Source organism: Acartia tonsa, chromosome 13 (assembly GCF_053477335.1).
Source record: "Acartia tonsa isolate MP-2025a chromosome 13, ASM5347733v1, whole genome shotgun sequence".
In the NCBI taxonomy this organism is placed as follows: domain Eukaryota; kingdom Metazoa; phylum Arthropoda; class Copepoda; order Calanoida; family Acartiidae; genus Acartia; species Acartia tonsa.
This window is the reverse complement of record NC_137272.1, coordinates 24,714,821-24,742,100: the sequence shown is the minus strand read 5'-3', so window position 1 is coordinate 24,742,100 and position 27,280 is coordinate 24,714,821. Positions and strand designations below refer to the sequence as shown.

General features: G+C 30.0%; 2 protein-coding genes across 3 annotated transcripts in view; both read right to left on the bottom strand.

Annotated features, from left to right (window-relative positions):
* Nucleotides 1-595, bottom strand: part of Grip (Glutamate receptor interacting protein) — a 28,176-nt gene extending 27,581 nt beyond the window's left edge. Inside the window, exon 1 of the mRNA XM_080181164.1 lies at nt 351-595. Coding sequence (XP_080037290.1) covers nt 351-417 — 67 coding nt within the window. The 5' untranslated portion in view covers nt 418-595. The remainder of the gene's footprint in view (nt 1-350) is intronic.
* Nucleotides 596-12,249: 11,654 nt separating this feature from the next.
* The window catches only part of LOC145335011 (roundabout homolog 1-like), a 107,501-nt gene continuing 92,470 nt past the window's right edge, over nt 12,250-27,280 (bottom strand). For both annotated transcript variants that reach the window (XM_080180682.1, XM_080180683.1), the window contains 9 exons: nt 23,232-23,326; nt 21,436-21,595; nt 21,213-21,266; nt 20,490-20,595; nt 20,181-20,287; nt 18,289-18,388; nt 17,976-18,109; nt 15,932-16,007; nt 12,250-15,482 (listed from right to left, as the gene is read on the bottom strand). In XM_080180682.1, the coding sequence (XP_080036808.1) occupies nt 15,400-15,482; nt 15,932-16,007; nt 17,976-18,109; nt 18,289-18,388; nt 20,181-20,287; nt 20,490-20,595; nt 21,213-21,266; nt 21,436-21,595; nt 23,232-23,326 (915 nt within the window). In that variant the 3' untranslated portion in view covers nt 12,250-15,399. The remainder of the gene's footprint in view (nt 15,483-15,931; nt 16,008-17,975; nt 18,110-18,288; nt 18,389-20,180; nt 20,288-20,489; nt 20,596-21,212; nt 21,267-21,435; nt 21,596-23,231; nt 23,327-27,280) is intronic.

Here is a 27,280-nt window from a genome sequence, read left to right as displayed (position 1 = left end):
ATTAAGAAATACTATTAAAAATCTAGATCTACTATAAATATAATAATTAAAACCCCTGGGTACGGTTGATAACAACGTTGGGTTAGACCTTTATAATAGGTGCTAAAGCACTAAAATATAAAATTGCATACAACCAATTAGTTGATAGCCTGACCTTTGTCTAATCTATAAGTCATTACTGTGCATGGTAATTAGTTGCACCTGTTTTGGGCCAAGACATACCCCTTACTCTTGCTATTTATGTCGCGCATGTGACTTAGCAGCAGTTGGTAAACTTATAATGTCTTTGGTTATGATGCAGTTTGGGCTGAGATTCGAACCTATCACGAGTAGTTTCACTTGTTGTGTACCTGGGGTTTGACGGTTAGAATTTAAATTTAAGCTTGCTCCAGAGAGCAAACTTCTCCAAAACCTCATTTTCAACGTTTTAATAGATTTTTAAAACTTTTGAGTCACATACTAAATGATTAGTTATTATTTAACACTTTAACCCACACTTTTTGGCATATTAAACACTTCTATATTGATAAGTTGATGATATGTATATGTTTTTATCCTGTATAAGGACCTGACGTAAATATATATATCTTACTGTACACCTATGCTGAGAAAGCAGTTAGGGTTAGGGGCTGCAGGGATAGAACAATAGATCTTAAATTCAACTTTAATGCAATTTTTAGTAGCTTTTGATAGATGCTGAATCTGAGTAAAGGGCAAAGGGAAAAGAAAGTGGTGTAGATTAATTTGACTAACATTATCATAACCCTTCCTGTATTAGGGCATACCTAAAATATTTAATATACTTGAAAGTCTGTAGTAAGTCTGTTATTATATTAGAAAGCTGACCCATAAAAGTCTCGCACGGGCCTACCTACAGTAAAATTTATACAGGCTACATTTTGGCATATGAGTAGATTCTTGAGAAATTAATTGTCTTGTCACATTTTGCTTTTTATTCCTATGAACCATATAATTATTAGAAAACTGCTATAATTAATAAATTACACTATTTTATAAGATTATTACTATATCTTTTTCTGATATTAGAATAGAAATATCTACAATTTTGGAATATATAAATGATTTTTAAAAGATATGACATTACATTAGTTTTTAAAAAGAATTCTGATAACAAACATTGATAAGCAATACTGTAGTTTTATAGGGCTTAAAACTTTCAAAAACTTTTCTTAAAACTATGGTCGCTTAACCTCTTACAGTCGGGCCCCTTGCCGCACCTTAATCAGTCGGGGGGGGGGGCGTTCAACGCCCCCCCCCCCTTATTATCTCAGTTCCTATTAGAGCTAGAGGGCTAAAAAAAAATTGTGCAAGTCCCCTGTGTTATGATAAATTTCCGACCTTAAGTAAGTCAAGGTCAATTTTCGCTTCCTTCACCCTTTTATTGAACAACCTTTGTTTTTAGGTCCTTTTTTACTTATAAATTTCAAACGGCTGTAATTTTTTTATTTTTGAAGCTAGAATAAAAATTTTTTTGGAGAAAATGTTTATCTTTATGTAAATTTTATATTTGAAATATCAAAATATAATTTCAGCAGCCGCAGCTGTACTTGGCAGCTGCCAGCCGCCGCAGTCGGCGGTCGGCGGAAAACGGCGGCGGATCTTTATGAAATTTTAATACATTATGTAGACATGTAAGATAGGCTTAAGTTTGAAATTTGAAGTCTCTAAGTCAAAAATTGCGGCCACAGGAGCCTTTTAAAGATTTCTGGAGACCTGGAGGATCAGGACCTGCAGGATCATACCTGGAACCTAAAATTGACTTGAACACCTGTATTTAATATGAGGATGTACTACTAGAGGATATTTTAGTAAGATAAAATGCTTTGTTTAAGTCAAAAAAAATATTTTTGCTCTTTATCTGGATGACCCTGCCAGGTTTGCTGGCATCCTGTGCCCGCCAGGATAGAGATATTCTAAAAATTTCAACTCTCAGTTATGTCTCATACCCACACTTAAAAAGTCAAGCAGTTTGGGCTCTTTATCTTTCACACACAGAAAATGAGATAGAAAAAACCGGATGGGGGGGCGTTCAACGCTTCCCCCCCACCCGACCGTTAAGGGTTAAACACAAAAGTAGAGCAGTCGCTCTTCATTACAGGAATTGCCTCAAATTCCCCATTTTCGTATGGCATTTATATCTACATACATATGTGTACATACTATAGTAGGCAAATATCATGTACATATTGCTTTCCTTTACGAGAAAATTCCCACCCTTTCCCCTGGGATCCTTTATCTATCTGTCCATCTAAATATCTTCCTCTATATCTATATTTCTGAATAAATTTATCTATATTTTATTAAAAAACTCTCTTTCTCTTTTGTTATCTTTCTTTACCCCTATATTTATTTAATTTTTAAAATCTCTAAGTTATCCTCCCTACCCCCTCTTATTTCTTCCTCTCTTTTTTTCTCTCTCTCTCTCTCATGAATAAGAAATTAACAGCAAGGAAAAAAGTTGCATTTTAGAAATATACTTTATCTTTTATGCAAATAATTATAGGATACAAAAGACAGAATATTCCAAAAAAAAAAAAATAAGAAGGTAAGTAGACTTGTCCATTGACTTATCCTTGCCTCTCTGAAATTTCCCCCTGAAATATGTTGTATTATAGGATTGTTTGTCTCAATTAGTTCACCGCATAAAATAAAACAATAAAAACTTAAATTTAAATATTTTTTCTCAATTAATTTAGAAAAATTTAAGTTCGCCAAGACAATTTCACAATAATTATTTATCGTAATGTTAAGCAGATATCTATTTTTGAACATTTTTAGCTCATTGAATTTTACCGTGTTTTATTTAAATAGAATTAGTCTTTTTAGTTAGCGAAGCTATCTCACAAATTTGTATGTTTGATTTTCTGCTTTTATTATTTCTAAGTATCATTTCTTTAACAGACATCAGTGTGTAAAAAATTACCTAATGCACGAGGCAATTGAAACACAAATGGAAAATTTAAAAGTATGTCTTATTTCTTTAAGTTTATCCCTTTTTAGAATTACTTAGTTAAAAAGTTTCGATACATTTGAATATAATCGTTATTAATCGCTGCATTTTCTTTATAAACCTAAGATATGTCTGTACATCCTTCCTACGGGCACTCAACAATAATTAATACAACTCAATGCAGTTTCTATACAATCTCTACAGTAATTGCATCGTCTAATCTCACAAGCTTCAGTGAAGTTATCTTTATTTTTTTCTTTGCTACGTTGCGGATAAATCATACTTGTTAATTTTCCAGACAAAACATTGCATTAACTTCTACTTGGAATTAATGGATTTTACATTTATCTTTATTTAAATTACACAAACTTTTTATTTTCATATTAGATTTTTAGTTGCGAATATACCTTATCGCTAATATGTCGGATGGTCGGTCTGTACTGATTTGATTGAATATTTATTTGATCAAACATTTAAAAATTTTAGGAATTTGTCAACAGAGAGGTAAGAGAGAAATTTAAAAAAAAACTCAGTTAATTTCACATTATATTTTCAAGTTATAAAAGGCAGAATTTAGAACTGTAAAAAAGAACTAAGTTAGGGGTTTTAAAAAAATTACTTTTCATATAAATTTTTATATCTATTGATAAATTATTTCCGTATATCACAGAGAAATAATTTTATATAATGCTGTTTTAAATTTTGTCATCCTTGTTTTCTTTAACTTGCATAATCTTTGACCTAATTAACTAATTAAAGAAGAAAGAAATGATTATCTTATTTCAGGGGCGTATGTGAGGTGTTAAACAATGTAATTCCCCACTGGTACAACACAAAAATCTGCGCACGCCTGCTTGAGCCCTAAATTCAAAATTATTTTGGCAAAATAAAGCTATAATAATCTTATTCTTGATAAGATTTTAGAAAATTGGCTTAAATTTTGTATTATTAGGGCAAATAAAAATTCAAATTCAAGTCGTTAAATTTTCTCCCATTTAATTATAAATTTAATAGGATAGAGGCAGGAAAAATAATGGTAGTGGCCAATTTTGAGAGCCATATAAGTGTGTCTAAAATAGGGATAAGTAAAATTAAAATTCACTTCAATTTTTCTAGTAGAAAGCTTTTCTATAAAGCTATGAGGAATATGTGATTTTCTCAGCTGCTATTAAAGATAGAAAGCTAAAGCTAGATAGAAGTGAGGATTCAAGGGACCAATGTGAATCCATTATATTTGGTCCGTTAGTCTGTCAGTCATACTACAAAATATAGATATTAAAATATAAATAAAAAACATATGAAAGGTTTTGTGATTTTCAATTTTCTATGGATTTATTCTTGATTTAGACCACTGCTTTTTAAATCACCTTAATCCATGATTTTTTTTGTTCCGCTTCTTATGGATGTTTGCATCCTTTTAAATAATACTAAATACCATATGAAAATCCCAAAACTTATTTTCTTATCTCTTCATTACTGACAATCTCTTACATATATTCCCTGGATGTAGTAATACATATTATACGAGTTTAATAGATTTTATATAACATACTGTCACATATAATATTTCTTCTTGTCTATCCATGTTTCTTAATGTGTTACACAGCTGCTAGGAATATCCTTCATTAACAGGGTGCGATTCAAATTATTCTTTTATGTTGTCATAAAAAATTAGAATAATATTTTTGTTTCTAAACGTTGATTAACTATTTTTAAATACACAATTTTTCAAAGAATCTTTGATTCTATTAGTTAGAATAACAATAGAAAGGGATAGAAAGTTTGATTGCAAGCATAAGTTACAAGAATATCATCTAAAATATATATTACACTAAATAACAATCAATTAGGCACCACCAAAATAATCATCATGCTGTTTTTGTGAAAACAGGGCAGTCATTTATGTTGCATATATCATAAAAATATGATTTTCAAGTCTTGATATTTTTTATGCTACCTGGTAGAAATTTGAAATATCTGTTATATGCCCATAGAAAATTAGGATTATCTTAAAATCTGTGGTTAAGCCGCTGTCTTAAAATTATAACCATTTGAATGGTTCTTAGGTTAAAAAAGTTAACGTTGAAAACAGGGAAAAATTATGGACGGCACCCTGTATACCTATTATGTATGTTGTGAGTATAATATAATATTTACCCTAGTCCCACCCTCCCATAATATCACATGGTAATACCGTTCATGTTTCATTTCATAGATAAATAGATACTAGAGGTTTTGTTGATTTTGACTAACAAAGAGCCTGATATTTCCCCACTATTTTCAATTTATTTCAAAGGGGGGGTTTTCTGTGCTTGACTTTGCACTTTGAGTGAAACTGCCGTATTTGCTACTCTTACACTGAAAATTTTACATTATGTAACATTTAAGTCTGAATACTTAATTAATATGAAAAATAATTAAAAATTTATTTGTATTTTCATTTTTATTTGGAGGGACAATGCACATTTTTAAAAAGTGGGACATTGCAGAAGTTTGTCTTTAACCCATTAATCTAGCAGACACATCGATAATTGGGTTTCAATGTAATGTAACTACCACAAGTAGATAAATGCAATTTGTTTTACTTACACTATACTACATAACTAATGCATTTGCTTAAAACATTTCTATTTAGTTTTTTAGACTTTAGGGTAAGATAAACCTATCGTAGGCATAATACTTGGTTTTTTAATCAATCAAAATATTTAAAATGACATCAGGTTAAAGTTCAAAATGAAACATGCATAATTTGGTACTTTCATAACCTGAGTTGGCTGTAGCAAAAGTTGAAAATACCAGTTTAGGGCATATATATTCAAACAAGGTTCTCGGGTTTCTAGCTACATCAAATTTTAGTAATAAGATAAATATATTAGATAAATACATATAGTTTAACAGGTTTGGGCAGAATAAAGTGAATAAATAAATAAATAGTAAGGTATTAATGATGCTATTTACTCAATTTTGGTAAAAAAGTAGACTAAAAAGAAAATATTTTGATTTTACCTGAAAAAAATATTATTAATCTTTTGCTTAACTTTACTAAAAATTTTGAAAATATAATATGAATGATATTTCTTTATGTTTAGTGTAATAAAACTGTTGAAAATATAATTTAGATTGTCTTTGATGACCTCTGCCAAATTAAGGCATTTGAGTTTTTTCATCTGAGAAATATAATTTGTCTATGGAGGGTAGGGGAACCATGCATATGGAAGTGTCCTCACTGAAATACCTTTCATTACATGACTTTTCATAGGATAGTGTCATAAAATGGAAATATTTCATTCAAAGAAAATATAGTTTACTGTCAACTTTATATCATTCAATATGAAAGTATTTTTTATGTGTATTTATTTTCCAAAGAAGTTGTATCAACTTTTTTTTTTATAGCTAGCCGGTTCTTTTAGTAAGTAGTAGATGTAAAATTTTTCATAGAATTCAAATATGCAATCGGTTTTTTTGTAGACCTCTTATTTTTTAAGTAATTTAAGTTTTTTAAAAAAATAATTAAGTCGGTTTTAAGGTACTAAAACGCAACAAAATAAAAGAAGAAAATGGTCAGTAAGAACAAAAATAGTAAGATCTTTAATTTGACACCTTACTTTTAAAATTCTGTTGAGTAATTATTGAAAAAATCTATTTTTTTAACCTCGGTATAATAAAAACTTTAGGCCTAAATATTTTCTCAAACAGACATAAAAAACATGGGTTCATATATACCATTAGAATCAGAAAAATATTACGAATCCATTGTAAGCAAAATTGAAAAAAATTAAAAAATTAAAAAATTACAGAAATGGCCAATTATTTTTTTTGTTCAGACAACACTATTGTTTTCCCTTTTTTACCCCCTCTTTACCCCCTCTTTACCCCCTTCCCATTTTTATACTCAATTGAAGAATTAAGACGTTGCCTGTACAACATAATATGATATTTTCATATAATTCCTTTTATTGTAGTTTATATACTATATTGTAAACTTTTTTTTTCAATTTTGCTTACAATGGATTCGTAATATTTTTCTGATTCTAATGGTATATATGAACCCATATTTTTTTATTTGTGAAATAATAAAATTAAGTTCAAAGTTTTTATTCTCGTGGGTTTAAAAAAATCGATTTTTTCAATAATTACCTGACAGAATTGAAAAAGTAAGGTGTCAAATTAAAGATCTTACTATTTTTGTTCATAATGACCATTTTCTTTCTTTTTTTTGTTGCATTTTAGTACCTTAAAATCGACTTAATTTTTTTTTTTTAAAACTTAAATTACTTAAAAAATAAGAGGTCTACAAAAAAACCGATTGCATATCTGAATTCTATGAAAAATTTTACATCTACTACTTACTAAAAGAACCGGCTAGCTATAAAAAAAATAGTTGATACACCTTCTTTCATGAATTCAAATTATGGTATATTGTTAGAGATCTAGGAAGAGGGGTGAAAATGTAATATATTGCCTGAATCAGCCAACAACAACTAGCTACCCACATGGTTTTTTGATAAAGGAACATGGAAATTCATTCATAAAAACAGACAGAAAACCAATAGCACTGACAAATAAATTTATTAACATGTTATTGCTGCGCTATATTATTAAATTGACATATTATATTATGTTTATGTTATCATGGTTAAAGAGAATTATGTCGATATTATGTCAGCCATTACCACTTTTATTCAATGCCCCAGAGTATATGTTCAGTTTCATGATATTTATCTCTGTGAATTGGTTTAGTGGTATGTAAGATTGGGGAAAGTGTGGGGAAAATTAAAGGCATAAATTGTTGTATGAAGAGGAGAGGAAAATAGAGGGATTAGACCTTTGCAAGATACGTATTTTAGATGGAGTAAAAATGTGTGGTTAGTTCAAGTTTGAAAGTGAAGCTTTCTGTAATTAATGACAGGTATGTCTGATGTTTTTGATGTTACTATATAATATTACAAATAATTGGGTTGGGATATTGTTTTCATTGCGATTTCTCTTTGGAAAGTAGAGGTACCCTCCCAAAAATAGATATAAACCTTCCTTTGACATATGAGAAGCTTCACTGAATTGGTAAACCATAAGTTTGGATGTTAGCAAGATTTTTATGTACACTCGGACAAAGAAACAGACATACTGTTACTTTTATATGTATAAGGATAGAATTTAAATGTCAGCAAATGTCAAAGATTTTTTAGGCTAGTGAAATTGATTTAAAACTATAACTGTTAGAGATTGATCTATACCTATGATTATTCTAAAAGTAATACATCTAGTATCTGAAGAGGTATGGTAGGTGGGTGGTAAATGGGAATAGGAAATAAATTGTCCATCATTTAATAAACTACAAGCAAGCAAGCAAAGAAATCAAGTGGCAGATAAAATTATTGGATCTAGGTTAGTCGAGGCTGATACATTTATCTTTCTTTATCCTAATTGAAAACAAGGAAGACAACATTTAAGTACAGTGTTACTCAAAAAGTAAAACACCAAACAATCAAATATTAACAAATATAGATTAACTATTGAATTTTATTTAGAAGTCTGAGTAGATATATTCAAAAGCAGGATGCCTTATATGGAAGTACTAACATTTTAAGATGAAACTACAGAGACTATAACTTATATAACTTCATAATCAAATCAACCTAGAAATCATCAGTTATAAATTGACAAAGACATAAGGACTTTTAGGTAATCAATTCAATTTTGCTACTCACTTTTTATATTACCTAATTGTTACAGGAATTCGCATTAAAGATTTGAAATAGATTCTAACATATTAGAATTCACGATTTGGGCTTTTCATTAGCTTGAGTTGGAGCGTCCCGCTTTCCGTCGGGGATATGTTGGGTTCGAGCCTGGACCAAGCTGCGTCATACCAGAGACACTATGAGCTACAGTAGGGAATTTAATGTCTTGGTTCATAAACAGGCTTAAATTATTTCCATGCACAGCTAGGACTTCCATCCAAATGGCTCACAATGGATGGGTTGAATAAGAACTTGTGATGTAAACAATTTTGCCAAAAAAAACATGGCACTGGTCTTCAGTTTGATGTTGTGGCTGATATCAACATTTTTTAATCAATTTCTTCTTTTTGCAAAGACACAAACAAAATTAAAATCAATTATTTCAGCGGAATTAATTTTATAATAAAATTTAAATTGAATTTGATGTATTAAATATTCCTATTGTAAATCATTTTTCATTTTTCTTAATATTCTAAATAGATAAATTTTATATTAAATTTTATGAAATTGAGATTACATCTTATAAGAGGAAAATTCTTTAAACTTTGGACTTTATTTGATTATTTGTTATTTGTATTATTCAAGTAGACCTCAAATTAGATTTGTTTGTGGTTTAATTTTATTTAAAAGGAAATTGCCCATAAATGTAACTACAGCTAATGTATTCAAAGACTCGCTTTAAGTTAGTTTAGTATAAGTTAGTTTTTAATATAAAATTGGCTTATACCATCTCATGCATTCTAGTTAAAAGTTTAAAACTGGCATTACCCTAGAATTCCATACAAAACGTCAAATTCATGACAAAAAAATTGGAAAATAGCTTTAGGGTTTTTCTATTCTTAACCACTGCGGGACTACCACGTACCCATACCCAATATAACAATATTAAATTAAATGGGGGAATCTTTGAAGGAAACTGTCAGAAAATCTCCTGATACTCTCTAGGAGAATGGTGTTAATTAAAATAGCTCGGCAGACCCGTGTAAGCTTCAGTGAAATAGTCATATTATAATTTTAAAATTCATATTGATGTCTAAACATGTTCCTAAACAGAAAATCTGTTATAAGCACACAAGCGGGTTTAAATTTGTGTACTTAACCAATGGTAAAATTTATGCTGGCCTCTCATTGGTTATGCTATCGTATGACGTCATAATCTGTGGAGGGACTTTAATCATCTTCCTTTATTCTATTAAAAATTTGGACTTTCTTAGAATGGTATTGCAATCAAAATAGTCTAATGTATGTTTGGTAAAAACTTATCATGGGCAGCATGTTGTGTTTTAATTCCTGCTTTCAAAAGATCTTGTTGTTTTGTTAGGAAAGTATAATGTAAGCATCTAGTCCAACAAGAAATAACATGATTAAAAGTATGACTTTCAGGAATTGGGAAAAAGTATTTAATTTTTAACAAAACATTCTACAGTTTTTAGTGTTATAAAAATTGATTGTCTCGGCATTTAAAAGATGTTCTTGTTGGTATCAATATCTCTCTGAATGTATACTTTTGTTCCTGTATTTATAAATCTACCCTTCAATAAATCCCCGTATCTCCCGTATCATTAAATGTTCCAGTGTTATTTTAAGGTTTCCAGTATTCCCAAGGGTTTCCATGTATGCGTGGAAGTATCCTAACAGTATAAATAACCCTGCATCCCTGCAGATATCCTTGTGTTCCAATTGTTATCCAATATCCCTGTATCCCTTGAGTTATCTAGGAATTATTATAGGAATAACAAAGTCTCGTTGGATTTATCCGTATATTCGTTGAGGTATTCTTGCAAGCTCGTAGGAGGTATACCTATAGATGTATTCCTGGTGGTATTTCTATGTCCCTGATTGTATCAATGTATTAACGACGATTTCCCTACCGATGTTCAAGCATACCCTCAGAGTTTTCCTGTGACTCTGAAGGTATGACTGACTCACAAGTGTTAACCCTACACCCAAGGAAGTAATTCGTCATCCCTGGAGGTATCCATGAAAACTTTTTGGGTATCCTTTATCTCTGGAAGTATCCATGAAACCCTATTGGGTATCCTGCATCCCTGGAGGTATCCATGAAACCCTATTGGGTATCCTATATCTCTGAAGGTATCCATGAAACCCTATTGGGTATCCTGTATCTCTGGAGGTATCCATGAAACCCTATTGGGTATCTTGTATCTCTGGAGGTATCCATTAAACCCTATTAGGTATCCTGCATCCCTGGAGGTATCCATGAAACCCTATTATGTATCCTGCATCCTTGGAGGTATCCATAAAACCCTATTGGGTATCCTGTATCTCTGGAGGTATCCCTATAACTCTAATAGGTAACCTTGTATCCCTGTAATCATGGTGGTATCCCTGTGTCCCTGAAGATATCCCTAAAACCTTTTTATGTATCCTTTTATCCCAAGAGGTATACCTATATTCATGTTAGGTATCCCTTATCCCTTGGAGGTATCCCTATAACCCTGGCAGGTCCCACTGGCCATCAAAGTGCATCTAAACTTGGCTTATGCATGAATAACAAAGACAAATATATTCAAAGAAAAAAATATAAATAAAATTTAAGTAGTTTTTACGAAAGCTTAAAATTGGGAAAGAATTTGTGAAACCTGGAAGTGTTGTCTAGTCAAAAGAGCATCAGGAATTCTCGGATAGGAGTTGAAAGTTTACTTATCTTCAAAGAATTAAATTTGAAACTATGGTATATAAATGCAAATTTTTCGGTAGAGAAACGGATTCTAAACAAATCAAACCAACAACCCTCCATTCCAAGAGGGGCGTACATCTACATACAGTATCAACAATTGATAATTTAACAATTATTTACTGAAAACTTGACTTTAAGAGGAACTTTAATACTTAAAATTATGCATTTTGTTATTTGTGCTGGCACAATTTTGGTGTCAGGATAAACTTTTAACTCAGGCTAAATATAGACATAAAATAAGCGGAGACAATCTAAAAAAGAACAAGGATCATAATGCTTATAAGTAGCGCAACATTGACAAGCAATTTAGATAGAATGAGAGATATCACTGTCAAAAATGTTTGTATTTCATAATTTTTATAATTTTAAATGTTTTAAGCTTTAGTAAAAAGAAGTCATGGTTGACATAATTCCGACATCATCATCAGTGCCATTTATTTTCTCTTTCGATATATAGGGGACAGGATAACAGTTTAAAGGACTCGAAACTTTATAAAGTATCCTTCCTTGTGAGTAAAAACAAGGATGACAACATCCATAAGTAGCGAAGCACAAAATCTATTATGAAAAGACAAACGGATAAAGTGAGTTATATAGCAGAATATCTTTTACAGGAGCCGAGAAAATCAGTTGTGAAGAATAAAAGCTGCTTGCTTAGAAGCAGTCCGACCGCTATGGATGTTTTATAGTTAATTAAGCTACTTAATGATGGGAATATTGAAAAAAAGTTTCAGCCTTGAATCTTGAAAAGAGGCCGAGAAATCACGTTTCCCTCACTTCGTGTCTGACGGATGGACATTTGGAATTCTAGATTACCATTGCTACTAAAAACAAGATTTTTATCACAATTTATTTATTTAATAGTTTGATTATGCTTACATATAAGATATGTATAAAGATATGATTTTAAATACAATTAGTTACACTAATTTATACTATTTCCCAAAATATTTACTAATTTTCCCTAAACATTTAATCACTAAGAAAATTACATTTATCCAAAGAAAACTATTTTGCCTTTAAAATATCTGCTTATCAAAAATGATAATTATTGTATTTCTACTAACATGTACAATAGTTTTCTGTTCTTAACAAAAAAAAATTTAAAATTTTGTGGCAAAACAGTCATTCTTCTGGAAAAAATGTCTTTTTCTTTGACAATTTAGATAAAGCTTCTTTAGTTAGTAGTGGGTTGTATCTAAAAGGATAACTTAAAATAAAAATCTCTGAAGAACTTTTTCTTTGGATGCCACAAGTTAAATATGCAATTTAATATTTTGGTTCAGTCAGAAAAAAAATACACCTTTATTTCATAAACTCTAAAGGCTAAAAAAGTGTACTAAGGGTCCTTTTTATCTCAGACTAAATCCAAATATAATTATTAATTGAAATAAATATATCCACAATTATACAACAGTCTCATAATTGGAATATATGTATTATAACATCTCTGGATCAAGGATAATTTTATAGCAAAATATTTCACTAAATCTTTATTCATCTTTGGATCTCGTTAAACTTAATTGTAATAAGTTGACATCAAATTTTGTTGGTCGGTGAAGATTTAAAAATTAATTTAAAATGATTATGTAAAAATAAAAAATTCTGTCGATATACAATTTCAAAGGTTTAAAGACGACTTTAAAGTATGAAATAACAATGACCTAGCCTTATCTAAGGACATAAAAACTGCAGTGTTTTGTTGACGTATTATCAACAATCATAAAGCTTGATACAGTAAGTATTAAATTTATAAGTTTATAACAAATTTTCGGTGAATGAGATTTGTTGAAGATTATTCCCTACCTGATTGAAATGTTGTAATATTCGATTTTGTATTTATGTTATCTAAACTTCGTAGACCACTATGCATATTATTGTACAGTGAGGTACTTCAATAGACTGATGTTTGAGCGATCAATCAAATTTTCTTTTAATAAATCTTGATTTTGTAAATATTTACAATTTACAATTATTTATAAATTTATACTATATGAGGGCTGAAAAACAACTTTTGAAATTTCTTTACATTCTAACTATATAATATAGGTGTATATCATCATGCTTTCAAAAATCAAGAATGGGTAATTTAAAAAAAAACAGTGTAACAGCTGATTGAACATCTTATGTGTGACCATCATATTTAAGACCAAAATAGTAATCATACAGTTAGAACAAAAGCGAAAAGCCGCTTGGCAGTCTTAATAGTTATTTCTGAGACTTTTTTGAAATTAGACTCTGATTTAACTATTATTTTCACCGAACGAGTAAACATGAGACCATTGATATACCTAACTGTCAAGATTAGAACGTATGCTAAGGATCAAATGCTTTGATGATATCAAACTGCATTAATTAAGATCAGGGACATTGGTTACCCACAAGATTTATAATAGTTTACCAACTATAATCGCTAAACCTATCATCATAAATACTTATTAAGGTGAGGATTATTCAGTGATGCCATTCTTCCGACCATAAGTCACTGACAAATTATCCAACTGAACACTACATAAATAAAGTAGCTATGCTTACAAAAATAAAAATATTTATTCGAATCGTCTTTTCTTCAAATTCTAGCTAGATCAACAAAAATTTTGTTACACTTAAAGAAACAAATTCAAAATTGTAAAACTCATATTACATGTTTTTTCGTATTAATTTAACTTTAAATAAATCATAGATCATAAGTCTAACAAATTTACGGTAAAGCTTTAAGAAAAAAGAATTTTTTAAAACCTGTTAAAAAAATCACTATGGTATTTATTTTTTATAGTGTACTCATTATATAAATATGCTGATACATCTTTTATGTCAGCAAGGGATTAATTATTCAGCTCTATACTCGGGTAACAAGAAAAAAAGAAAATATTCCTACATTTTTCTTGGAAGTATTTCTTTATTCGCAAGTGTATTTCCCCTAACCTTATTCTCTTTTATTTCTAATTTAAATAAGTGTGTCCATAATGTTTCTAGTAGATTAGGAATATTCTGGGAAAGCCCTGAAGGTTAAAGCCGCCCGCTTAAAACCAGTTGAAATCAACAGCTAAATTAATTCAAAAATAATATTTAGTAATTTCAAATGATTTTGGAGTGGCAGGCTTAGTAAATAGTCCCCCAAAACCGCTAAAATTACAACAAAAACAACAAAATTTACTATTATTTTTTGTTATTCCTATGACTGGTTTAAAACAAGTACATATTTGAAAACGCAAAACATTAAGTAGAGTGTTATTTTTATCGATCTCATGATTTTTAGAAGGATTACACATAAACATTAGAAGGAATATTGCACCCAGAGAAAAACTCTTTTTTTAGTACTTCTTTACAAGTTGAATCAAAGCAAAGGTTTAATTATATAAAAAATAATGCAATTTCATTTTTTAAGAATTAAACAGACATATCATAAAGTACTATTTCTAAACGTAATTAAGCTCTTTTTAAACAAATAACAAGTTGTTTTAATTCACAAGAAGGTTGACATAAAATGCACTGGTATTTAGTTCAATGTTAACAGGGCTCGGCAGCCGCGCGTCCGCTCCGTGTAAGCCTCAGTGGAATCGCTATACCATAACTTTAAAATATTCAGTTGGATCTAAACCTGCTCTTAAACAGAAAATCTATGATTCAGAGAAAAAATTTTGTCAAGCAAGTTTAAATTTAAGACTGAAGCGCAGCTGCTGAGCTCTGAGTTTTAAAATAAATATGTTCTTTATAGCTTTAATAAATTACAATATTTAATTTTATGTTTTGTTTACTAATGATTTTCTAGTTTTAAAACAATAATTTTATGGGGAAAGATAGATTTTCTGAAGAAAAAAAGTATCATTAAATTTGATAAGTACAGGTCCTAATTAGTTATCAGTCCAGCCGTTTAGAGATTTTGATTTATAGCATATCCTATAGATTAAGATTGAAAATACATTTCACAGAATATTTATCTTCTCCAAACAGAAAAACTAAATTTAACAAAAAATATAAATAAATTAATTTTTAAAGGTGGATACACTTGGTTGTGGGAAGCTGGATATTATTTGATTCTTATGTGAGCAATTTATTCCCATATTCTATTATCAATATTTGCCATCATTTAATAAAGAAATTAAAATGAATCAATATTTTTTTAAATTGAAGTTTCGGGGCTAGTCTAAAGTCTTCTTCTGCTTTCAGTTTTCGGTCTATACTCTTTCAATAGTACATCTCAATATTTTTTGGTTTCGATGAATTAAATCCTATAAAATTCCTATGTTATCCTAGTAGTTTTAGTAGGAATATGTTAGACTTCTAACTCCTAGACTAGCCGCCTAAGAGTTTGTAAAGGTTTTTATATTTCATTGCTCTTGATTATTTATTATTTACGACCTTTCGCTCTGTTCTACTGATTCTTATCTCAATAATACATGACAAAAGTTACGATGAAATGCAATAAGTTTTAGCTTGTAGATGATGCGCTACTTAAAGATATTATTGTTCCTTTTTTAAAATATGCTATACTAATATTAAAGATGACAAATTCCTGATCAATAGTTGCATAATGCTCAGATGCATTTTCATAAATATCAGAAATATCCACACCACTGTTAACTAGTGTATCCTAAATATTTTCATAAATATTAGAAATATCCACACCACTGTTAACTAGTGTATCCTAAATATTTTCATAAATATCATAAATATCCACACCACTGTTAACTAGTGTATCCTAAATATTTTCATAAATATTATAAATATCCACACCACTGTTAACTAGTGTATCCTAAATATTTTCATAAATATCAGAAATATCCACACCACTGTTAACTAGTGTATCCTAAATATTTTCATAAATATCAGAAATATCCACACCACTGTTAACTAGTGTATCCTAAATATTTTCATAAATATTACAAATATCCACACCACTGTTAACTAGTGTATCCTAAATATTTTCATAAATATCATAAATATCCACACCACTGTTAACTAGTGTATCCTAAATATTTTCATAAATATTATAAATATCCACACCACTGTTAACTAGTGTATCCTAAATATTTTCATAAATATCAGAAATATCCACACCACTGTTAACTAGTGTATCCTAAATATTTTCATAAATATTAGAAATATCCACACCACTGTTAACTAGTGTATCCTAAATATTTTCATAAATATTAGAAATATCCACACCATGAGGTCCAAGGGGGGGGGGGTAATGGGGCGATTACCCCCCCCCCCCCCAAACGAATTTTTTTCATTTTACCCCCCCCCCCCCATTTAAAATTTACCCCTACTCTGGGGGTGCCGTATTTCACCCCGAGGGTAAATTTTGGGGAGGTAAAAAATTTTACCCCTGCCAACAGATTTCAGGGGGGGTAATTACCCCCCCCCCCCTAAGCAAATTTTACCCCCGGGGTAAAAATTTTGGGGGGGGGTAAAAAAAATTTGCGGCGCGCTTCGCGCGCCATTTTACCCCCCCCAAAACCGAATTACCCCCCCCTTAAAAAAATTTCCCCCCCCCCCAAAATAAAAAGCTTGGACGCCCCTGATCCACACCACTGTTAACTAGTGTATCCTAAATATTTTCATAAATATTACAAATATCCACACCACTGTTAACTAGTGTATCCTAAATATGTTCATAAATATTACAAATATCCACACCACTGTTAACTAGTGTATCCTAAATATTTTCATAAATATTACAAATATCCACACCACTGTTAACTAGTGTATCCTAAATATTTTCATAAATATTACAAATATCCACACCACTGTTAACTAGTGTATCCTAAATATTTTCATAAATATTAGAAATATCCACACCACTGTTAACTAGTGTATCCTAAATATTTTCATAAATATCAGTAATATCCACACCACTGTTAACTAGTGTATCCTAAATATTTTCATAAATATTATAAATATCCACACCACTGTTAACTAGTGTATCCTAAATATTTTCATAAATATCAGAAATATCCACACCACTGTTAACTAGTGTATCCTAAATATTTTCATAAATATTACAAATATCCACACCACTGTTAACTAGTGTATCCTAAATATTTTCATAAATATTAGAAATATCCACACCACTGTTAACTAGTGTATCCTAAATATTTTCATAAATATCAGTAATATCCACACCACTGTTAACTAGTGTATCCTAAATATTTTCATAAATATTAGAAATATCAACGCCACTGTTAACTAGTGTATCCTAAATATTTTCATAAATATTAGAAATATCAACGCCACTGTTAACTAGTGTATAATAAGTATTTACAAAAATAAAATAAAAAAAGATTACAACATTTACAGATAACACCTTCTATAACTTATACATATTAACACCTAGCACAAGTTTTAAACTTTGAATTGTGCTATTACATTGATTTAAATAGCACAAAAATTCTTTTTAGTTTACCAGGACGAATTTACTCTATGAATATCAATGAATCAACCATTAAAATATTTCGGAAATTAAAAAGTTAAACATTAATGTCATGTTTCAAAGCAAATTTTTTTTATTACTGAAAATACACAAGACATTTTGCTAAACTAATGGTAAATTTGTTACCTGACTAGAAATGAATGAATCCAAAGGATTCTCTGTTACTTTAAGGCCCTGTGATGGCCAAACAAAACTTGAGAAAGAAGAATGTTGCCCCTGTCCTTTCAGAGAAGTTTTACTTGCTCCACTCCCAGTTGTACCTTGCAGAGAATTTAATAAATTAGTATATAACGTCAAGCTTCCAGCTTTGAAAATTTAAAAAAGGTCAACTTTATTGCAAATATTTTTTCTAAAGGAGCATTAAATCATAGAAATTTGATTTAAAAATTTAAATTTTGACATATCATTTAACCACTTTGGGGATTTGTAATAAACTTACCATGAGAATTGATAAAATGTGGAGTTGAAGTAGAAAATGCTGGGAATAGATCTGTTGGATCATCCTCCGCAGTTGAATATATGTCAGAGATCATGACATTCTGAAATAGATTAGTTGTCATGAGAAACTTCCAGGTCTTCATATACTGTTTCCAATAGATATATTATTACTTGGATGTTACACTAGATTTTCATGTTTTCTAACAAAGTGAAACTCGCAGAGAGCTAAAATAATGACAATCCCCATCTTCAATTGACGACATATTTTTCCCTGTATGCACTGTACACAATCGGACTCTGGAATTGCCTGTCATCTTACTTTTGTAAGACATAAAAGTTTTACACGAATTAAGTTTAATAATGTATCATATCCAAGTTCTATATAATTATACAGACAGACAATTAAAGTAAATTAAACATGTAGTTACACTAGATTCTATAAAACATTTTTGCATAAAGTACGGAAGTAAAGTGAAGTTTAAATTTTCCTCTTCTTTCAATATGTATAAAAAAGGATTAAAACACCCATAAGTTGCGAAGCACTGAAATATTTGTTTTTAAAAAAATCTATCGAATTTGTAAGTATTTGTAGCAGCTTAACAGAGCTAAGTGAATATTTATTTAGAATTTTAAAACCAAAACAGATAAAGGGGGCATTGGGCTGTTTATTATACTAGTCCCCAAAGTTTTATAATAACGTTAGATAACAACTTTTGGGACTTTATTGAATTTTGTTTGGTTGGTTCACTAAGTTGAATGTCCAAACGTTTCAACCACTAATTGAAATCTACAATAAGGATATTTTTGTTTATCATCATTCATCATTAGGGATGTACATAAATTTGTCGGCCATTATCTTATTCTTTAGATCCCTAAATCCCTCCCCATAAAAAGAATCTCCTCTAAAACACATAACTATTTAACATAACATATTTAAAAGTATATTTTGATTTATAGAGTAGCTTTGATACTAAAAAGAAAACAAATATTAGCATTAAAATGTTTAAATCCATGTTTACGCTATTGCATGCTTTTAAAATGCATTCGCAAGCAACAGTAAAGAAAAGTAGTCCCAACTGACTTATTTTTGAAAGTAAAATGTTTTGTAGATAGGTAAACAACATAATATTTTTTTAAAAATTCGAAATAAAAAGCAGATACATTGTCCACATGTGAGATAGATTCACCTAATATTGACTGCCATGTATTCTGTATGGAGTGCACTATGCCTGTTTAAAATATTTGCAACTCTGATGCGTTAGTAGAATATAAAACACAAAATATCAGGCACAAAGAGGTTTTTACATGGTAAAAAATGATATTTATATTTGACAATAAATAACTTTTATTTTACAGTTAAAGCCTTAGATAAAATAAAATGTACTACTTTGCTAGTTTTTAGCTATTTCTTCCTAATATTATTATTAAATTGTTATGTAGTACATGTACTATCTCTAAATTTGTGGAAAATTTCAAATGTTTAGCAAATGTTTACAGTTTAAATTTTACTTTTCTTAATTAATTAAAATTTTAAATTTAGTACATTTTCTTATTATATCTAACTTACATTTATCGATGATACACTGAACAATAAGTAAATCTACCTCCAAATGTTTTATGATTTGAAATGTAGAAGGAAAAGTGTTTAGACTGGAGGTTATTTTTTTATTCAACAGTATACTACAATTATAAATTGTTGATGGTAATAACCAGGAGCTTCATAGGTTATAAGATTATTTTTTAAGTTGAAAATAAGTGATGTGGTGTGGTTAATCACGGCACCAACAAATTCGTTTTTTTGGGGTGAACGCCCCTTTATCCCCCCCCTCCCCCCTTTGACTTTTCAGCAATTTTATAATTACAATTTTAAAGAATGAAAAATTGAAGATTTACCTGATTCCAAGTTGGCTGAGTGATTCTGGAGTATCCAGGCGAATTAGCGCCTCCAGAAGTTGATCCGAAATCTGGAGTCACACCATCTGTCCATCCAATCAATAATCCTAGGTATAAAATTTTAAAATGACACGCTGTGACAAATTTATGTTACTTGACATTTTTGTTCTCTGTTTTTTTGTTCGTATCGGCAAAATCATTTTATTCACTGAGCGATTTCAGCGAAAATTCAAAAAATCATGTTTTATCACAACAAAGTTTCTGGTTAAAATGTGTGAGTAGCTACACTATTAAAGATAATTATTGTACCTGGAGAATCCCTGTGCCTTCTGGAAGTATCCGTAGTCCCAGTACTGGTAGGGTAAGAATTGGCCTGATAAGTAACTTCTCTGTCCATATAGCTAGGACTATGAACCTTCACAAACAAAACTACATTATAATAACATTTACTAAAGAGAAAATGAATTGCTAGGTAGCTAATCCTGCACTAGGTAATTTTACATGTATCAAAGTTGGATTTATTTTTTAAAAATAGGGTCGCTGCTCACTGGTGAGGCAAAATTGTTTTGTAATAAATCCTCCAAAATTACATAAAACAATCTACAAAAATTAAATATAATCTTATGTTAATAACCCATTTATGATTTTATTTAATTTTTTCAGAAAAACAATTTTGCCTCACCAGCAAGCAGTGACCCTATTTTTTTTAAGAATCCACCTCAGTATTATATATCAAGAATCGATAACTTGTCTTAGTCAAAATGGCACGGAACATAACAATACATACACAATAACCTACACAGAGTAGATTAAGGGCAAGTTGGCTAATTCTGTGATAAATAGAAGTACAAATGTACATTTTAATTATGAGGGTTAATACTACACTCCTTATTCAATTGTTAAGGAAAATAATCATTTTAGAAGTTATTCTTTTATTTTTATTTACATTAAAGCTTTTCTGAATTATGAGCCCATATTTATAAAACATCTGTATTTCTTTTAGTTTAATAAGCAATATCTTATATTTTTTACCTGTGATTTAATATTTTGAAGTGTGATATCTGAAGTTGCATATGGTCCAGGGTCCTGACAAAAAAAAGGTTATGACACACTAAGACGAAAGAAAGAATAAATTTTATTTTACATTAGAACATAAATTCTTACAGACTGGATCAAAGAACACATAGGAAAAGAAAGTGGATGAAACAAAATGGAAAAAAGTTTATTTCCTAGTAATCAATATAAAATAAATTACCATTTTCATAGTCGCATCACCAGAAAGATCCATCAGATTATTATCCTGTTGGTACCCAGTTGAACTCTGGAAGGTGGATAATGGTTGACCACCCGCCGTCTGGCCGCCAACATTTGATACTTCAGCATAGATTGAGGCGTTCTGGTCTTCAGCTATCTCTCTATAATAAACAGGAATGAAAATGTCCGAAAAAATAATTCTTTATCTATCTCATAGAAAACAAGAAAAGGATTTTTTGACAGAAAGGTGTAATAAAATAAAGTTAACCTTTTAATGGAATAACTGTTTAAGGGTCATCAGTGATCATTGCTGTCATAATATAATTCTAATGATATATATGACATAAAATCTACACTAAATTTGCACAGGGTACAATCACGGTTTTGTTCTATTTGTGTATGCTAATCTTTAAGGCAAATTTTATCTAATTTAAATATTATTATAATATTCAATCTTTCTTGTAAAATATGATTAATATGAATATTGTTTTATACCTATTTGCATATGGGAGCACAATATTTGAAAGCGAAGCTTTTATACATTATAGGTTGTAAGTCACTATATCAAGGACAATTTGGTCTATTCTAATTAAAGGTTAAGAAAAGGAGAATATTGTTTATATGGTGATTTTTTAAAATTCACTTAGCAAAGGAACTCCGGAACTCCATTAGTAAAACCAAATTCATCTATACCTTAATCTTAATTTACAATTCTTCTCTAATTGTAATGAAAATTTTAGTCGGACTCTTATTCAAATTGCTTCCCCTTTTTCGGATGTTGACATACTTGTTTAAGTTATTGAATTATTTCAATATGTTAATTTTCTCCTATACAAACATCAATTTTTCATCTCGCATTTTTAAATCTTTTGTTGCAAAACTGCTATATTTGTCTTCTTTGTCAGTCAGTCTGGCTTTATAATTATATGTAAATGTTGTAAATCTTTATTTTGTCTTTTTCCATTTAACAAGTCAGATTAATTCATCTAGGATTTAGAGCCTAATTTTGACCATCTGTTTTGACCCAATTTCTGGCTTTTTTAAACGTTGTTTGATTATCTTTTGTAATCATTTAGGCATTAGGAGACATCTTAAATCTTGATAATAAGTTTTATATAGGGTTGAAGCCCTGCAAGGATAAAGATCCATACATGGGTAAAATTAGATGTAAAAAATGAGAGAAAGTGAGGTTTTTGCAATGGCAAAATAAAATATTCACCCTTTACTTTCTATCTGCTGCTTTTATATTGATTAGCTGCATCCAGTCGATGCAAAAAGAATTTTAATATTGCAGCTACACTCCATTTTATGTTGTCTGTCAATAAGAAATCTTAAAAAAGTAAAATCCTACAGACTAACAAAATTTATCAACATTAAATGTTGTAAATTAACAAAAAAAAAATAATACGAAAATTTAATCCTATTCTATAAAATGGTAAGGCTTTTGGCTGAAGATTTTGAAAACTACGGAACTGATAGAGTTCTCCCCTTTGGAAGCTTCACAATGGTCCCGGGATGATTTGCTGATTTTAGACTTGGAATTATATTAGGCTATTTTTCTGTCCCCATCTAATTTTTAGATTCCCTAGATAATATTGGCGCAGTTGCAAGTAATATATGAGGAAGAAATATTTTGACATGTGGAAAAGTTGTATCTCTCCTTGCTAAATTACAGCATAAGTATTACGTTATGTCGATATAATATCAGGCAAGACCACTCTATTCTAAGCCACATTGTCGATATAAACCATTTAGATTGCATGTCGACATAATGACATAATTTAAGATAGATCTTACCCGGAAAAATTTCGTTTTTCGTCGATTTGTTCAGCAGATCTTGTTATCCATAGATTCTCAGCTTTGTAAGTTTTAGCTGCTGTTAGATTGAAATCCTAAAAACAAAAAAACTAAATATTCCCTACTGATAATAAAATACTCCTTCCCAATAATATTAAGTAGCAAACATTTGGAATAGTTATTTCTCGCATCGTATTATAAACGGCTTTCCGCGGATATAGAATGTACAATTATAAGATTAAAACTATTTTTTTAGCCCCGAGGTGCCGAAGGCACCGGCTTAAAAAAAACTTGTTTTAATCTTATGATTGTACATTTTTATATTCGTAGAAAGCTGGATATAATACGATGCTAGACATAGTTTTTTTCGTATGGATGAGAACCGGTTCCTATCCACCGGATTCGAATGAATACGAGAAAATTATTTAAGTTTTATTCTTTTTTGTTCTGTTTATAAGGCCATCTGTCAATCCTATTTTCTTTTTTAAATATCCTATATAATTTTGAAGCAATATTGAGTTGAATACCCTTACCAAATAAGTTTATCCCTTAGTTGTGGTAGATAACTATGTACCATAAATTTCATATGATGGATTTACCATATTTTGATAAAGTTTACTGCTTTACATCATCATTGTACTTTTTTAGGTTTATCTATATTTATTACATAAGTACAGATTTTTAGAAAAATATTTTTGAGAAAAATCTGAGACGAATAATCACATCCTATGCAATAGTAATTTAAATTATTTTTTGTTTTGCAATTTTAACTTAATTCTTAATTAAACCCTTGCTAATCCCAGGGATCTTAAGGGATAAGTCAATTGAAGATATAATGAATTTTACTGCAAACCTAATTAAGAAAATTGAAATTTCTCCTTTTGCCACCGACTAAGAAACTAGACTTCGAAGTCCAGAATAATTTTCAGTCTAATGTCATCTCCACCCTGGTTGATTCAAAGCTTTTTTAACAGTAAAGTTTCACAAAGATCTTTATCAACAGGCAAACAATCCACTTACCAACTAACGTCAAAGAATTGCAGAGTAGTTTAACTGGTAAAATACTAAAAACTCCTTGATCCAAATCAAATAAAACTCCCCTACCCCCACCCCCAAGAAGAATTGTTTGCTGATGGTTAAATAGGAAAGACAAACAAAAAACAGAGAATTATATGTGTGTGATATTAGAACAACTAGAAAAAGACCAAACTCTTCTAACCTGGAATACATATGTTGCTATATTGATTTTCGTCTACTTTTAATAAAATGTTCATTATTGACATCGTATGACAAATATAATACCTAACAAGAGCTATACACTTTTTAAAAATTTAGATAAATAAACTGTTTTTCTTTTTAACATATTTTTTGGCATAGTCATATATACCGAAAGATAACTGCTACTAAAAACAAATAAAATCATTGTTCTAAGTTCACCCTATTATATGAGAGTGACTAAATCTTACAAAATACACAATTATTGGTCTAAATTTCCTCTATTGTTAAGGGTAACTGCATCCTATAAATGAAATTATTACTGGACTAAAATACCTCTATTATGTAAGAGAAAATACATCTTACAAAAAATGATTGGTCTAAGTTTTCTCTATTGTGTGAGGGTGAATGCATCTTAGAAAATGTACTTCTTACAATAAGTTCAAGATCGATGTTGGGTATCCAAAAAATCTGGGAGGGTAAGGGAAGGTGGAGAGAAACCCTAAATTTTAAAAATATGATAAGTTTTTATTTTTTTAAGACATAAGCTTCTATTATTTATGTTATAAAATAAAAAACTTTTGTAATCAAATGTGCTATTAAAGTCAAACTCACAAAAATAAAAATTGGAAAAACAAATGATAAAGAATAAAAACATTTTACGTAAGCTAATCTTATTTATCAAAAGTTTCTTTCTAGACTTGTAAGGCTTTATAGAAAGAGTTAATGTATTAACAGAAAAATACTAAAAAAACATTATAAAATGTGCTTCAAAGAAGCTAAAATTTTATACAACTTATTGATGTCCGTCCATACTAAGATACGGACATTAAAATTTTTTTTAATAATACCCTTCTTGTTTTATAATCTTAAATATAAATCAAACATTAAACTAAAACCAAAATACACATATGCCAAAGTCATAGAACTGCTTTGCTACAAATAAGAATAAAGTAGCCATGCTACTAAAAATGATTTCTTCTGGTGAAATTACCCTCTAGATTTGAAATATTATATTTATATTTTAATGTGTTTATCTGTAGTTGAAGTATAATGGAAGCATTAAGAAATAACATATAAACCAACTGTGCTACTCAGATAAGTTGAAATAAATTATATTTCCCCTGTAACCAGGGATAATGGGACAGCAAAATTAACACTAATGCAATATTCACACTAATTAATTGCTATATGCAAAATTAATCCTTTTTTTGTTAGCCCAGTCCGTCAAACCCTCCAACAACAAAAACTTTATATTTACATATTTGCGGTCAACTGTCCATGATTATTTTACTCTTACAGCAGATTTGTATGTGGTTTACAATGCCAAAAGGGTGGGGCACTTAGAAGGGGAATTTTAGGGTAAACATTACAGTATGCCAAACATTATTGTTACCAGCACAGCTACACTATACTTAATTTATGTGCGTCTTCTTTCTTCATAAATTGCGTTAGTATTTCTAACGATAATCAGTTTTAAGGTATTTAATCATTTTTTATAACGTTAACTTTCAGAAACATTAAATCTAATATATTTTTGAAACTTTTTAAGATAACAATTGCATGATATTTATTATTGGTTAAGTTAAAGAGTCCCACAATGTTAGAGTCGCAGCAATAAACGTTGAAATAAAACGATGTTCGTCTACTCGTCAGGGTCATATTTTGAAATTTCAATGGTCCCATTTATAGCAAATTACTCTTGCTTTTTGCTTGAGTTTGTTTTGTATGAAGATTGTTTTTGTGTCTATTACTCCTAGCACTACGTCCACCATATCATCCAACCAGGCGTGTTTTTACTTTCGCATATTACCACATATACTCTTTAAAAGAAGCAGGGTATCTGTCTGTGTGTTTGTACCAAGATATCTCATTTACCGCTAAATCTATATGGTTCTTAAACCACCACGCAAACTTTTTCCAGTTTGAAAAAACCTAAAATGGATAGTGGAGAGTCTAATCTACATTTCTGATTATGTAAAAAAAATTTGCTACATGTGCGGAAGTTAATGCACAGCCAAGTACCACCATATCATATCTGCCTAGGGAGTAATTTTCACTGATATATGATGGGACACACTCAACTCTTATATCATTAACTAGCGGCTACGCCCGTAGAGGCCTCTAAGGGCACTTCAGGTATTTTGGGGGGAATCGATCCCTCACTTTCAATTTAAGTTTTATAAGTTTTATCTTTAATAGCAGCTACAAAAGTCGAACATCTCAAACAGAATATCCATCTCCACTAAATAAACGGACCATAAAAAGTTCTGAAGTGGAAGGTAAGTCAACATTATAAAATTATTTCTTTTTGAAAAGAAAACTACATCCCAGGTGATTAATATAGTAGATGTTGATCGGTCAACAACACGTTTCGATGCAATAGAAGGGTATAAAAGTCGCCTTTTCCCTATATTTTCCCTGCACTTTCTCAAACCTTATTTTATAGAGTACGACAATAAAGGAAGAAAAATGTGTATGAACAAACAATGTAAAATTGTAATGACACCCATTACAGATATTACATTTAACAAAGCAAATATTTGCAATACAAATAATCACAAAATTTTCCTTACTCTGCACTTTTTAAAAGCGAGGCTTTTCTATAATTAGGGCCGGCCCGTCTGTCCGTCCGTCCGGATCGGTTACCTTTTTTCGTTAATTTGGACAGGTTAGAATTTTTCTATCCTTTTCAAATTTACATGATGATTCCTTTAACAGTTAAGTACGATTTATAAAGCGTAGCAACTCTATGATCGTTATCAGAATGTCCATACGTCTATTTATAATATGTTAATTCTTTACTTTTTAACATTTTTTTATGTGATGTAATC